The following is a 16439-nucleotide window of genomic DNA, read 5'->3' as shown; positions in this document are numbered from 1 at the left end:
CCTTTTATTCGTCATTGCCCAAATGGCACAGGACCTGAGGTTGAGACAGAGCACAGAGCTCTATAAACAGTTGTTCATGTTCATGCATTTAGACCCCTGAACTCCAACCCATCATAGCAGACAGTAATATTGTAGGTGCTGTAGCGTTCAATATAAAGCGCAGTTGAAGCAGCAATTGCTGTGAATTGGTGCTATATTAATAAAATCGTTTGGTTGGAACAGATTTGAACTTTCCATACAACGCTGAGCTGAGTTGTGGGATAAAAATGTTTGTAGTGTTTGCAACTTCAACCCACCAGTGCAGTCTGGAGTCCATCTGTAAACACTGGGATAATCCAGCCATCCATTTACTTAGCCTCTTATCCGAATCAGGCTCTTTCGGGGAGCCTTGAGTCAATCTCAGCTATTGACATGCGCGACCAGTCCATCCCAGGACTAAGAAAGAGAAAAAGACAAGAATTCAAACTCACATTCACACCTATGGCCAGTTTAGAAACACCAGTTTATATGAATGCATGTGGGAGGAAGCCTGGAGAGAAGCCAGAAAACACAGTGACAAGATGCAAAGTCCACACACAAACGTCTCCGTGGCATAACAACACCAACAGATGGCTAATTTATATACTCTTGAGGTATAGACATGAAAACTCATAGATTAGCAAATCAGGCAAAGAAAGAGTAAAACCTTGTTGAAGGTGACCTGTGATGGTGATCTAGTGAAAATACTTTTTTGGGTTCGGGCATGGGAAAAGTTTCATCTTCATGAGTGGGCTCTAGGAAAGAGGAAAGAGGCAGCACCATAATCAGCTCTGCTAAAAACTCCATGGATTGCACACAAAGCTGATGGAAAAATATCAATAAAATCATCATAAATTAAATCACAGCACCATTAAGAATGAGGTGATTACAGACTTTGTCAGTCGCCAAAGACGAGACCAACAAGGATCAATTGCTGATATAAAACGAGATGAAATCTCAGAAAAGCTGAATTTTACGTCATGTCGTTTGTTTCTTGTCACTTCTCACCAGTTAACCCAGTACCCCGCCCCCCACTCCCTGGAAAAGGAATGGGGGATGTTTGTGTGTATTTCCGTGTTTGTCCAGCAGATGTCTCCACTGAACTCTGCCCTGCCTGTATTTTGCAAAATGAGTTTGCGGGTGAGGAGAGCAAGGTCTAACTCTACTCAAAGGTTACAACCATACTAAATAAACACAACTATGACCTGGTGTACATACGTATACTGTGTGGTAATGCTTTATAATAACCATCAATAGTAATGCAAAGATACATGTTTAGTTGACAAGATTTAAGATGTTATATGTTTTTTAATCGTCACCAATTTTATTTCCTCTTCATGAATCATTAATAACTGAAAGTGTGATTTTAGTTGAAACATGATGTTTCTTAGTTTTGTCAACAGCTGCCTGCAGAGACATGATAAACAACAGCATGTGCATATCTCAGCAGTATCTGATGCCTGATGATCAGGATGGTCTCACTGATCATTAAACCTTTATTATGTAACAATATTTATCATTAACAAATACATAGCATGACATTTAAAATCTTACGTGCTTACTGAGTCTCTTCAGCTAAAACTGGTACGTGTTACTAAGGAATTCATAATATTATTCTCATATTTTATTTATAACAATATTTTAATATTTTTCTAAATATTTGTGATTTGTAAAATACGTTTGTAAGAAGATTAACGGTCGACTTGCAAACTGTTTGGTCCCTGGCAATGCACAGCTCATCCTGGTTATTAAAACTGAAGGTTTTCATTTCTACTTATTTCATGTCATCTCGATCATTTAATGAGAATTGTTTAATGTTTAATGGCTTAAATGGAAGAAGCTCAAGGACTGAAAAGATCAGTTGTAATCCAGGTGTGTTAGAGTTGTGTTAGGGTTGTGTTAGAGTTGTGTTAGGGTTGTGTTAGAGTTGTGTTAGGGTTGTGTTAGAGTTGTGTTAGAGTTTTCGTGTCCTGTGGGAGAACCTGTTGGTTGGTTACGTCAAACCTGCATGTGTCACGGCGCTTTTACAAAACTTTATGTGAGCATTTTTATTCATCCACCCAATCAGAATCAGGAACAAACATTTTCCACCTTAACCCCCACCACCACCACACACACACACACACACACACACACCTTATCAACCTGTGACTGCATCCTGTTGCATCCATTCAAAGCCCCTCCACCATGTTTCTCATTATAAACTGGTTCCAGCAAGTTCTTGACAATTAGCACACAGTCACCCTGCTCCTGCATAACCAAACAACTGCAGCCAAAGAACTATAAAATAGAGGCAAGATGGACCAAGAAGAAAAAAAGCGACGAGGAGAAGAAGTGACGGCTAACGGACAGAAAAAGAAGAGAGATGGCTCAGAGAAGAACCAGTGGAACCAACCTCTTCATGACAGGTGAGCTCAGCGTAGCCGTTTTACTTCTGAACACTGATTTGTACAGAACAGTCCAAATCAAATGGATCATTTGCTTTAAAAGAAAATGTTAGAAGTTAAAATCTGCGTTTATGAAAATGTAAATGTTCAGACCTGAGGTTCTACAGTTTTGTACCAACAAGATACAAATTTGTAAGCGTGATTATATTTAGAAACACTGTTACAAGTTTGCTCACCAGCACTGACAAACAAACTTCTGAGTGCACAACATCAATATATGCATCTGTATTGCATATATTAAATGTAAATGTCATCCTAATAACATTGTTTATTGCAGTGGTCTGATCATTTCTTTGCCCTATATAAATCCAATTTAGATTAGCTTTCAATAAAATTATATGACACGTACCATTCATTCACTAATATACTTTTTTCACTAATTGTTATTGATTGTTATTCAACGTATTGTAGTAATTATTAAAAAAATATTTTTTTTGTTTTTTTAAGGGGATTTTAAAAGGTTACGTTTAAAAATGATTGCACCAGAGTTGGCTATTAATTTGTTTTTATTTATTTATTTATTATGTTAGAAGTTAGAAAGCCATAATAATGTATTCTTAATGTATTTTTCAGTGCATAACATTTTGAATTAAATTAACCTAATAATTATAATGGCTGCACTGATGATGGCACTTTTGCGTTGACTAAAGCCAGATTGAAAATCAGTTATCAGACCTAGTGTAATATTTATATTTATGATTAACAAGGAATTTTGTTTCTATAAATAAAGTTTACCTTTTATAGATTAGATGCAGGTCAGAACTTTTAACTCAAACATAAAAGAAAAATAAGGAAAATCAAATGACAGCTGTACCTGTTGAATGATGCTCACATTCCACCCAGCCCCCCCGATAAGCAGATGTAAGAGAAAAAGAGGGAAAAAGCCAAAAGGACACCAATCTGTGGCCCTGCAGCTGCTTCCTCTAACGCTGCCTCATCTTTTCATGCTTCACAGTGTTGTGTGTGGTGGCGATGTGCAGAGCCGTCCCCGTCAACGAGCTGCTCGAGCGAGCCTCTCAGCACTCTGACAAACTGCACGCGCTCAGCACGACGCTCACCCAGGAGCTGGTCTGTACCTGTTTGTGTGTGTGTGTTTGCACTGTAAATGACATGTCACAGTCTCCCTAAACATAAAAAACACAAACTTCCTGTTTGAACCCGATGCTTCCTTATTAGCTCGACATGCAGTGCAGTGGGTCTGCTTGAAGCTGCCTCATCTTCAGGAACTATGCACTAATCTAACTGATCTATTCGAGCAGGACAATATTCATTTAATGTCCTGAAAAGTGGGGATTGAAAGCCTTTCTGTTGAACTAAAGCATTCTGCATCCTCACGTTCCATCACAGAGAAAAATCTGTTTGTTGTCTTTTTTTAAAGAGACTAACGCTCAACGTCTGTCCCTCCCAGGACTCTCACTTCCCTCCTATAGGCAGGGTGATCATGCCGCGTCCCGCAATGTGCCACACCTCCTCTCTACAGACGCCCGTTGACAAGGACCAAGCACTTCAAGTATCGGTAAGTGCTTTTACTCCAGTATTGACATTATTGTTGCTTCCATGTGCTTTAACCACATATTATTCAGTTTTGTATTTAACACCTTCCCCACTGTCTCTTATACATCAAATTGAATGTCAGCCTTGCAAAAATACATTATATTCCAGAGACCCCTTTAAGCAGGAAGTCATTTAAAGAGTACTTTGAGAATGACTGTGTGAATTTGACTTTCTACGAAAGCTAACGAGAAAAAAAGGGGTATTTTCAACACAATTCAATGATATTTGTTTTATTTAGATGGAGCAAAGTCACAACAAGTTGCCTTTAGGTGCTTTATAGGCTGTATCCCAATTCAGGGTCTGCAGCCTTAAAGTACGCAGTCTCAACAATCCTCAAGGGCCGCGTACTTAAAGACCGCTAAGGCCGGAAGTGCGAGGCTTGTGAAATGGGACGGTGTAGCCTCCGTTGCGCTGCCCAGGTTGCCTAGCAACCATGATACTAACAGCTGGAAACGTTTCATACAGTTTTGTTTGACAGAAATGAAGGAGAAAATCTTTTGTTCATTTGTTTGTTTGTTTCTACATGAGCTTTGATCATTCTCTGATTAAGCTCAGCTATTGAACAGCGTATATTTTAAAGTAAAGGCTTTAAAACCAAGTTAGTACAAACGTCACTAATGTCACATGACTTTGCCGACATGTGGCCAACAGTAATGTTTTCATGATCTTCGTTATTAAACATTTGCACATAAATAAGTGACATAATATTCAGTACTTACTTAAAGTTTACTCTTCGGGCGCCCCTCATCCGCCGTTATTTTTCGGCAAAATTATCCACACCCACCGCCGCGCTATGCATTCTGGGATATGTTGGGCCACGAAGTCTACACCGCCACATCCTTAAAATTCAGGGAAATGAAGGACGCATTTGAGGGCCGCATTTCGAGCAGCCTTCGAATTGGGACAGCCTTCATCGCGTCGCTGTGACGTAATTGGCCTTAAAATGCGGCCTTTAAGGCTGCAGACCCTGAATTGGGATACAGCCATATTGTAGAGTAAAGACTAGAGAGAAAAAAACACAACAATCAGATGACCCCCTTGGTGACGGTGGGAACGAAAAACTCCCTTTTTACAGAACTTCCTTTCGCAGAACCAGCCTCGGATTCAGCTGCGATCAATTTAGGGTAATCGGAGGTAAACAGGCCAAAAGAGAAACTGTGGAAGAGAGCCTGAGATTTATAATTGCTAATGATTAAATGCAGAGTGGTGTGTAAACACACAGACACTGAAAGGAGGAAACACTGAGTGCATCATGGGAAGTCCCCTGCCCCCATTTTAACTTTAGTTAGACAAAAGTAATCTGCATACTGCTTCTGTTTCCCCCCAAACATCTTCACCTTCTTGTGGTTTTGTTTCTATTTATTTCTTGTCCAGGAGTCAGATTTGATGTCCCTGGCTCGCTCCCTCCTCCAAGCCTGGTCGGACCCTCTCGTACTCCTGTCCTCCTCCGCTAGTGCCCTGCCTCACCCAGCACAAAGCACCATATTCAACAAGATCCAGGAGATGCAGCAGTACTCCAAAAGTCTCAAGGATGGCCTGGATGTACTATCTAGCAAGGTGTGTAAGAGACGCCTGCAGGAGCTTTGGTGGGAAAATAAAAAGTTATTTTCATTTACAAATAAAAAATGTATCATTAAAATGATTTTTGTGTCCAGATGGGTTCATCTGCTCAGGCCATCACTTCACTGCCCTACCGAGGAGGCACCAACCTCGGCCAGGACAAGATTACCAAGTTGATCAACTTCAACTTTCTGCTGTCCTGCCTCCGTCGGGACTCTCACAAGATTGACAGCTTCCTGAAAGTCCTGCGCTGCCGGGCAGCAAAGATGCAACCAGAGATGTGCTGAAGAGTGGGTGTCCAGCCTGACTCTGTGGGGAGATTGTCCTAATTCTATTGTCCTTGCCTATAGAATTATACATGGTACTATATTCCTACCTGCTGATTAGTTTTGCAACACGAGGATAAGGAGGAGTTATAAGTTACAAAAACACATAAAAATCGACCTTCTTGCTCCATTTCTCAGTGTGTATGTATAAGTTAAAGCTGCTTTCAGCTGTTGCTTTATTCTCAAGGGGTTACCACAGTGGATCGCTCCCCTTGTTTAATTGTGTTTTATGCTGGATGGCCTTCCTGATGCAGTTTGTGTCTCCTTCTGGGATTATGCCAGGAGATCTTTTGCTTGTTTATGCACACGTGTAAACCTTTACACTATGGAGGATTGTTAAATAGTAGCCTTAAAGGTTAACAGATTTAAAGTATAGGAAGGGGAGCTGCAGGCTGTTGTCCGACCTTAGTAATGTGTCATTGTCTTGATGGAGCATCTTTCCATTGTGATTTCCAGCTGGCCTGGCATTATGAAGTGACCAGACAGTGGTCAGGAGTGGAAGCAAATCAGTGTGTCAACCTGTGACTCCTCCTCATCCTTTTGTTGTGTTAAAGCATTGTCCCCACAAAGTCCTACTACTAATGGAGAATGTTTTCTTCCTAACTAATGCTTAATTAACTGCAGCATTTGCACTTTAGATTAAATGACATCTTTTAAAAAGCATTGTTACCTTAGTGCCTTTTAACTGAACTGTTTCTTTTAAATCTGTATTTCATTAAAGTTTTTCTTGCACAGTCGAATGTTGTCACTTATTCTTTGTTTTAATGGAAATCAGTAGCGTGCATGTAACAGCCTGAGCTCACTGATCTCTTCTGTTTTCTTTAGCTAGTATTATCAAAAGGCACAGCATTTTCATTCTATGCAGATGATACCCAGCTTTATCTATCCATGAAGCCAGATGACACACCAGTTAGTTAAACTGGTGGAAGTCTACCATCAACACTGACACAAATACAAGAAAACAGCCTTTGAATAGCTTAATAGTTAAGCACTATGGGTGAAGGGGTTAAACACATGTGTAGGACTGCTTTCGTGCATTTGCACAATATCTCTAAATAATATCTCTATGTCTCCAAGTGATGCTAAAAAACGAGTTCATATATTTATTACTTCTACTGGCCTACTGTAATCGATTATTATAAAGATGTCCTAAAAGTACTGATGGGGACAGTGCATGCATATTTCACCCATATTCGCTTTGCTTCATCGCCCCCCTGCTGAGTCCTAAATTGAATTTAAAATCCTTCTAGTCACATACAATGTCTTGAATAATCAGGCCGTATCTTATCTTAAAGACCTTAGAGTACTGTATCACTCCAATAGAGTAATTTGCTTTTCCCTATGATATTGAATGGAAAGCACAGCCTTCAGTTTTCAAATCAAATCAAATCACTTTTATTGTCACATCACATGTGCAGGTACACTGGTACAGTACATGTGAGTGAAATTCTTGTGTACGAGCTTCACAAGCAGCAGAGCAAAAATACAATAACGTAAAACAAGCAAAATATAAGAATGGCTAAATCTGAGAATTATATGAATAAATATATGTACAATATAAGAGTATATTACTGAATGTGTATACTAAATATGTTTTTCTACATGTGTGTGTGTTATATTTTACAAATTAAATAGAGTAAACAATAAAATAAAATATATAAAAATATACAGAGTTGGTTGAGACATGTGCAAAACAGTGGCATTAATGTACAGTCTGGAGTGCATAATGTTGAAGTTCCAGTAGTGGAGGTGAGGTGTCTATGAAGTGTTCAGCAGTCTGATGGCCTGGTGGAAAAAGCTTCTCTCAGTCTGCTGGTTCAGGACCGGATGCTGCAGAACCTCCTTCCTGATGGAAGCAGTCTGAGCAGTTTCTGGCTGGGGCGACTGGAGTCCTTGATGATCCTCCCCGCTTTCCTCAGGCACCGCTTCCTGTAGATGTCTTGGAGGGAGGAAGGCTCACCTCCAATTATCCAGTTTTCAGGGCTCTCTTCCGTGGAAACATCTCCCAATTTAGATATGGGAGACAACTTTTGTGATTAGGCTTAAGACTTTAAACTCAAAGCTTTTTGATATAGCATATAGGCAGGGCTGGAGCAGGTGACCCTGAATCCTTCCTTAGTTACCCTGCAATAGGTCTAGGCTGCTTGGGGCTTGATGCACTGTGTTTCTACTCCATTTTGCATTTCATTAATTAACATGCTGGCCTTAATTTTTAATTATTAATCACAGGCTCTCTTCCACAGTGTGTATTTTGTCCTATGTTCCTTCCTTTACTCCGACTGGTAGCAGCAGATGGCTGCTTCTCCCTGAGCCTGGTTCTGCTGGAGTTCCTTCCCACTGTCGCCATGTGCTTGATTGGTGTTGCTTGATTGTTGGGTTTTTCCCTGTATTCTTGTAGCGTCTCTACCTTACAATAAAACCTTGATGTGACTGTTGTGATTTGGCGATGTACAAATGAAACTGAATTGAATTGACTACAGAAGCATTGTCAGTGACACAAATGCATTGGTGGTGGGCTGGGACTGTACATGGCTCATTCCATCCAAAGTCATCAAATTTAAAAAAAATAATCACAAATCGTCCTTAAAATGTTCCAGTTGACATAATTACTGCAGAGTAACAATGTCACTATTTCTGGACGACTGCAGAGGGCGCTCAACAACCTTGTTTTTATTTTGGAGCATAAGTAGAATACAGCCGTTGAGCCCCACACTGCAAAGAGAGGTGTACCTGATGGATCACTCTTATCAGTGCACGCACTCGTGCTGATTGCAACTACTTGCAATTGGTCACCAAAGATTTCTGAGCAGCCATCGATGTTTCCTAATCACAAAAAGCTGCAGTTCTATGTTCACTCTAATGTGACTGAGCCACTGGCAAACTGGCAGCAATATTTTTAAACTTGAAAAAAAAAATTGGTTCACCTCTTTGCTTTTAGGCTTTTGGATAAAAATGCACAGACCTGCTTTATTTTAAACTCCATGTACAGCTGCCAACTGAGAGAACAATGTTTTTTTTGTGTGTGTGTGGAGATAATTATTATATGTAGCATGACGATATAAGTGGTTATAAGTCATTATTCATATATAGGGATTAAAAAAGGCCTGTTCTTGGAAAAAACAGGAGATCCCTCCTTTCAGAGCATTTCAAATTCTATATAATTGTTTTAAAAGCAAAGACAGTCAAACTGATGGTTCCAGGTCTCAGTGTTTAACTAAGATCTTATTTTATTTTAACAGAGAAACAAATTGTGACCCTGAAGTAACATTTCTGTAAAGGTTTGATGAGAAAAACTGACATCCCAATAGTAATCATAAAAAAAATTATCTAAAAATTTAATTTTTAGAAAGTAGCATCAATTGGTGATTATAAATTTCCTATAGCTGTGAATATGACTGTGAATGGTCTGCCTGCAGTTTAAACTGCCAAAAGTCATGTCCACCTTATTTCATCCATCATTTACTGCTACGTGCATTAACTATTCATTTTTGGGAATTAAAGTAGCGGCAAGTTATTTGGGAGCAGAAGGGGAATAAAGAATCTCATCAGGATTCAGAATATCCGAAGCCCTCTATGTGTCACCTCAGTATTATCCCCACTTGTCTTTTTAAAGAAGTCTTTGACACTGTTGGACATGGTAAAAAACTAATCTTGATGCAACAGTTCTTTCAAATTTGAGGCCAATCTCATTAAACTTCCTTTCCTGTCCAAAGTCCAGGAGAAAAATTGTGTTTCTTTGGCTCCAGGCTCTTCTGGGAATGAGTGAGATCGCTGAAATATTTCAGTTCAGGTTCACATTGCGCTGAAACTGTTTTTAAAAGTTTTTAATGATCTTTTAATAATCGCTGCCTCGGGTGACTGCCACTTTAGTGCTTTTCAACCTTTAGTTTTTCATTTGAGAAACAAATAAATTCTGTTGTAAAAGAACTGCCTTTGAATATTCTAGAAAGTTGATTTTCTGAATCTAAAAGCAACACAGCAGCACTTTTTTAAGACCGGTGAGTAATGGCTGTACATTTCAGGAGGGAACTCTCAAGTATATGTGAAGGACAGACAAGAAGCACTGTCTGCTAGAGTTTAACAAATGTCCTCACAAACATAGGCTTGGATAGATAAGGGAAGCATATCTGCACATAACACGCACCCACGCATCCTTCTTCCTCGGCTGCTGTGTTTATGCTTTCATGTATCTGTCCTGATTCCACTGAGCTGACGTTCAGTTTGAGCTCCAGTCTGCAGTCTGCTCTATTTTTAGCTCTGAGGCAGGAGGTGCTAAGTAAGGCAGCCGTCTCAGAAGTTCACAGTGAAAAGAAGCACATCTCTCTGAGGCACAGCAGTGCATCTATATGATGGGGAAAGGAAACATGGAAAAATGGTGATCCTATACTTGCACACCTGGGATCTTCAGAAGAACCCGTTTAACTGTAACAATTAGCACTATGACTGAGTTAATATGTATCTTTTTAGCCTACATGAGTAAATAAAAAACTGACATTCGTCTGAAAATTGGGTTGCCGGGGTACAAACATCACGAGTAGATAGGCATAGCACTCCATATTACAACATAACCACTTTTACGGGATGCGCTCATTGAGAAAAAGTCCCTGTGTTCGGTAATGTTTGGAGAAGTTTGGATTTTGATCTCGTCTTCTTGAAGTATCAAAGGAAAACCCAAGCAACTCAAAGGGATTATGGATTAATAAAAAAAATGTAGCGATTCTGATTCCATTTTTGATATCATTTATTGATTTAATTCCTAATTGATCCTTGTGATTTCTCACTGGGCTCTCATTGGCTCAGCTTTGAGAGTCACCACTATAGCTAAGCAGCAAAAACATTACATTTATGCATTTATGTGATCAGTGTTGGTCATTACTCAAAAAAGTCATGTACTACACATATTACACAGAACTGCCTTCTTAAAGGTGATGCAGTAACTACTCCCAGGAGAAAGTAATTCATTACATTACTTGTTATATTACTTTCACGTTTCTCTGTAAAATGACCTGAACTACATTGTCTCATAATTATCATTTAACATTGTAAACCTGTAGGGTGTAGTCCCACACACCAACACAGATCTTTATCCTTATGAGGACACACATATCATCGTTTTCTTAGATGGTGAAAGGTGAACCCAACCTTAAACATTTGCAGCAGTTATATTAATTCATATAACACTGATGTAATAATAGCCGTTAACACTGAGATATTTTGATAGTGGTTTTTTTTTAACTTTTGCTAACAGGATGCTTCTAAAAACCATGTGGATTGTCTGATAATAAATAATTAAATGACTAATTATTTGACTGTTGTCAAAGCACCCACCTTGCAGAGAAGGCAAAATCAACCTAAAGTTAAAATAATGTGTTTAAATTTATTAGTCAGCACAAGTTTGACTTCATATCAAGACCTCAGGAGGACAATTCATTTTAAGGTTTCAGTTCAAGTACACAGATCATTGTAATTAGCCTCTAAACAGAGCTTAGCACTGATGTGTTTATCTATATTATATTATATTATATTATATTATATTATATTATATTATATTATATTATATTATATTATATTATATTATAGTATATTATATTATATTATATTATATTATATTATAATGCATTAAGACCTCACAGTCAAAGGGTCAGGAAACAGAGACACACAGTTTTAGAAACTCTGCCTATCTTGCTGGAGACAATAGCTTTATTTAAGATAAGATAAACCTTTATTAGTTCCACATGTGAGAAATGTTTTGGTCACGGCAGAGAGTACAAACAAACCTAATAGAATAGAATAAGATCAAATAGAATAACATACTATACAAAATAGATTAAAATACTTTGTTATGTTAGAAAATTGCTCTTGGTAATATTGCACAGGGTGAAACAGGGTGAAAGTTACCATTGTGCATTGGATGTGTGTGTGTGTCTGTCTGCATGTTGTGGAGTCTGACAGCAGTAGGACCTGTGAAATCTCTCCGTCCCACACCGTGGGTGCTGCAGCCACTGAAGGAGCTGCTCAGTGCTGTCAGAGTCTCCTGCATGGGCTGGGAGATGTTGTCCAGCAGGGATGACAGCTTAGCCACCATTCTCCTGTCACTCACCACCTCCACCGGGTCCAGAGGGCATCCTAGAACTGATCAGCCTGTTCAGTCTCTTCCTGTCCCCGGCAGAGATGCTGCCGCCCCAGCAGACCACACCGTAAAAGATGGCTGAGGCCACCACAGAGTCATAGAAGGTCTTCGGGAGTGGGCCCTCCACTCCAAAAGACCTGAGTCTTCGCAGCAGGTACAGCCTGCTCTGCCCTTTTCTGTAGAGGGCGTCTGAATTATGAGTCCAGTCCAGTTTGTTGTTCAGATGAACACCTGGTACCTGTAGCTGTCCACAGCCTCGATGTCCATACCTTGGATGTTAAGCGGTTACAGTGGAGGATGTTTGTGCCTGTGGAAGTCTACCACCAGCTCCTTGGATTTTCAAGTGTTCTTCTAGTTATATAGAATAAAGAAATAAATCCATCATTGCTTCACAAAATATTAACATTGTATTGCATGATGAATGAGGTGAGGAAACGTAAAAGTGTAATGTGTCCATATGAGAAACAGGTTCTCAGTACGCTAACATGTCAGCACATGAGTGAGTTATTCATATATACATGTATGCAGTTTAAGAACTTACATACATAAAGAATAAACCATACAATGAAACAATCTTTTTTAAAATGCTTATTTTCAAACAGTTTATTTTCATATAATGAAATTATTAAATTATAAACTAAGTATAACAGCTGCTGGTTGTTAAACAGCGCCTCCACTGGTGGGTTTGGAGCTGAGGAGGACCTCAGGAAGAAGCTGCTGAATGTTCACATGGGTTGGGATGACTTTAGGTTTGATTAGGAGTCACATTCAAGTTGAATTTTAGTCCATTTGATTTACATAGCACCAATAACAATCGTCTTATATTATAAAGTAAAAACCCTACAGTAATAGATCAAACAATCCTCTCTGACCAAACACTTGGGGACAGTGAGGAGGAAAAACTCCCTTTGAACAGGAAGAAACCTGACACCTGATGGGAGAGCACAGAAAAATGTTACTGAGATGCAGTTGTGATATTTTAACTCACTCAGAGGGAAAGACAAGAAGTGCTCAGTGCGTGATGGCAGGTTAACCAGCAGTTGTAGCCTGTAAGGATGGGTCCCGGACAGCTGATTGATCTGTAACTATAAATAAATATTTATTAAAGAAGAAAGTTTTGTGTCTAATCTTAGAAGAAGAGTGTCTGTGTTCTGAATTCAAACTGGGACCTGGTTCCACAGAGGGGCAAACTGCATCCCATTCAACTTTTAGAAACTCAAAGAACCACCAGAGTGAACAACTTTCTCTGCAGCAACACAGCTCATAACTTTTTAACAGTGGCTCCCTGTCCTGGTACTCCTATATCATAACCATACACTGTCACATGGGATGAGCCGTGTGGAGAAAATAAATGAGGATCCAAGTGCAGACACTCGCTGAGATGTGAAGGTGGTTTATTGTAAAATAAAGCACAAGGTGAAAAATGGCAAAACAGAACTAAAGATAATGTGAACTGGGAAAAACTAAACAGCAAACATGAACATGAACATGAAGGAGGGTGAGCAGAGGCATAGGAAGGTGGACGGCAGGGAAAACACACAGAGGATACGCAGTAGGTTCACAGTTGACTCACACACAGACCAGCAACTACACGAGTAGACATGACTTACAAAAGAATACAGGGAGATTACAAACAGGTGGGGAACACAGCTGGGAGTAATTGACAAGACGAGACAGGGGAAGCAAAACTGAACACACTGACATCAGACATGAACCTTCAAAGTAAAACAGGAAACAAAAGACAATTCACAAGACACAGACTTGACACTGAACTAAAAGGGACACCTGGAAAACTCAGACCCGATACTGACACAGAACCAAAACCTACGAACAAACAAAGACGTCAAGAAATCAAAGATTAACAAAACAGAAAACGCTGGGTCATACACCGTCATTGCAATCTACACTACAGCTCAAAAGTCTGAAGTGAATTAGAAACGTCTTATTTTCTCACAACAGTGAAATTCTCTTTTATGTTTTACTAAATTATTGGAAATGTAAAGAAATATAAACAATCACTGGTAACATTTACCATAAGTAACGAATGAGATTTAGTGAAATATCTACACAGGTGTACTGTTAGGAAACAACAGAGTGATCATGAGACACTGTGGTAAAGTTTCACAGGATTATTTGCAGATAGTTATGAATACAGGATAAACACTGTGGGCTCCAGGAGACGGGGCTACTGCAGGCTGTCTGAAGGCACTCAGACACTGTCACAGAAAAGTGCAGGGATCCAAACAAGCTGACTCCAAACTTTTAAACAGTCGTGTGTTTTGTGTGCATGTGTCTGTATCTGATCAGGATTTTTTTGTTGTGTCTATCATCAAAAACTGAGTTGACGTGTTTTAACTCTCCCTAACAAGTCCACTTTATGCTGCTTGCTGATCTGTCACGCTCATCAGTGGCTCATGGTTGCTTAAGGCCGATGTCTGTACTTGAGCACAGAGGCAGAGCATCGTTCAGTCCTGCCAGCTGCCTATAGGGAGCATTTCAAGGATGACAGACTCCACTTTCTCTGCAGCAAGACAGCTCATAACGTTTTAACAGCGTCTCCCTGTCCTCATACTTCTACATCATCTTCTATAATAGAGAACTATCATTGCAATCTACACTACAGCTCAGAAGTGTGGAGAGGATTTAAAATGTGTTGTTTTCAATTCAATTCAATTCAATTTTATTTATATAGCACCAAATCACAACAAAAGTCGCCTCAAGGCGCTTCATAGATACAGAGAAAAACCCAACAATCATATGACCCCCTATGAGCAGCACTTTGGCGACAGTGGGAAGGAAAAACTCCCTTTTAACAGGAAGAAACCTCCGGCAGAACCAGGCTCAGAGAGGGGCGGGGCCATCTGCTGTGATTGGTTGGGGTGAGAGAAGGAAGACAGGATAAAGACATGCTGTGGAAGAGAGACAGAGGTTAATAACAGATATGATCAATGCAGAGAGGTCTGTTAACACATAGTGAGTGAGAAAGGTGACTGGAAAGGAAAAACTCAATGCATCATGGGAATCCCCCGGCAGCCTACATCTATTGCAGCATAACTAAGGGAGGATTCAGGGTCACCTGGTCCAGCCCTAACTATATGCTTTAGCAAAAAGGAAAGTTTTAAGCCTAATCTTGAAAGTAGAGATAGTGTCTGTCTCCTGAATCCAAACTGGAAGCTGGTTCCACAGAAGAGGGGCCTGAAAACTGAAGGCTCTCCCTCCCATTCTACTTTTAAATACTCTAGGAACAACAAGTAGGCCTGCAGAGCGGGAGCGAAGTGCTCTAATAGGGTGATATGGTACTACAAGGTCATTAAGATAAGATGGGGCCTGATTATTTAAGACCTTGTATGTGAGGAGCAGGATTTTGAATTCAATTCTGGATTTAACAGGAAGCCAATGAAGGGAAGCCAAAACAGGAGAAATATGCTCTCTCTTTCTAGTCCCTGTCAGGACTCTTGCTGCAGCATTTTGGATTAACTGAAGGCTTTTCAGGGAGTTTTTGGACATCCTGATAATAATGAATTGCAGTAGTCCAGCCTGGAAGTAATAAATGCATGAACTAGTTTTTCAGCGTCACTCTGAGACAGGATATTTCTAATTTTAGAGATGTTGCGCAAATGGAAGAACGCAGTCTTACATATTTGTTTAATATGTGCGTTGAAGGACATATCCTGGTCAAAAATGACTCCAAGGTTCCTCACAGTGTTACTGGAGGCCAAGGTAATGCCATCCAGAGTAAGAATCTGGTTAGATACCATATTTCTAAGCTTTTCAGCGCCGAGTACAATGACCTCAGTTTTATCTGAGTTAAGAAGCAGTTTTCTGAAAAACATGTAAATCCTGTTTGATGTTTAGTGTGGGATTATAATATCATCTTATGCCATGTTATACCCCTGATTAATGATTGTGAATTATTATGTAGTTTTAGTTTACATTATTTTCCTGAATTAGAAGAAGGTGATAACTATTGAATTTGTTAAACTGATTTGTATTACATTAGACTGCTGATTTATTGTGAATGGATGATATTGTTTTATGATGCATTATACTGCTGAGTTAAGAAGAGAATATTGTGTGCAGAGAGTCGGGGCCTTGGTGCTCTGATAGCAGAGGAGACGGAGCACATTCCCACCCCACCACCTTGTTGGGAGCAGAAAAACAAGGAGCCGAGGTCATAACTTAGTGTGAGAGAAAGAATGTGAATGTTTAGGCTTTTACGACTAGGTGGGGGCCACTAGAGGCTATAAGAGCTTGAGTAACCCTCCACCAGTTTGAGATTTGCTGTGACCCTCTGCATGCATGTCTCCCCATCCGGATGGTTTATGCTCATAAAGTGTTGAATTGTGTGGAATAAAAGATTGTTGATTGAGCTTTTACACCGAGTGTCCTTCCTTCAGCCCAAAG

At 39.7% G+C, this 16439-nt stretch overlaps 1 protein-coding gene across 1 annotated transcript; it reads left to right on the top strand.

Moving 5' to 3' along the window:
* The first annotated feature begins 2338 nt into the window (after positions 1 to 2338).
* On the top strand, positions 2339 to 5888 carry LOC102789167 (prolactin-1). The gene is made up of 5 exons (XM_006805113.3): positions 2339 to 2426; positions 3421 to 3533; positions 3874 to 3981; positions 5394 to 5576; positions 5675 to 5888. Exons 1-5 carry the CDS (start codon positions 2384 to 2386, stop codon positions 5864 to 5866), a joined length of 639 nt encoding a protein of 212 aa, XP_006805176.2. The 5' UTR covers positions 2339 to 2383; the 3' UTR covers positions 5867 to 5888.
* The last annotated feature ends 10551 nt before the right edge of the window (positions 5889 to 16439 follow it).

The sequence above is a fragment of the Neolamprologus brichardi genome, unplaced genomic scaffold, assembly GCF_056152115.1.
Source record: "Neolamprologus brichardi isolate AB-2024 unplaced genomic scaffold, ASM5615211v1 NODE_ptg000031l+_length_7269946_cov_1, whole genome shotgun sequence".
Classification (NCBI taxonomy): Eukaryota; Metazoa; Chordata; class Actinopteri; order Cichliformes; family Cichlidae; genus Neolamprologus; species Neolamprologus brichardi.
Note: the sequence above shows the minus strand (reverse complement) of the source record. Positions and strands in the feature narration are given on the sequence as shown.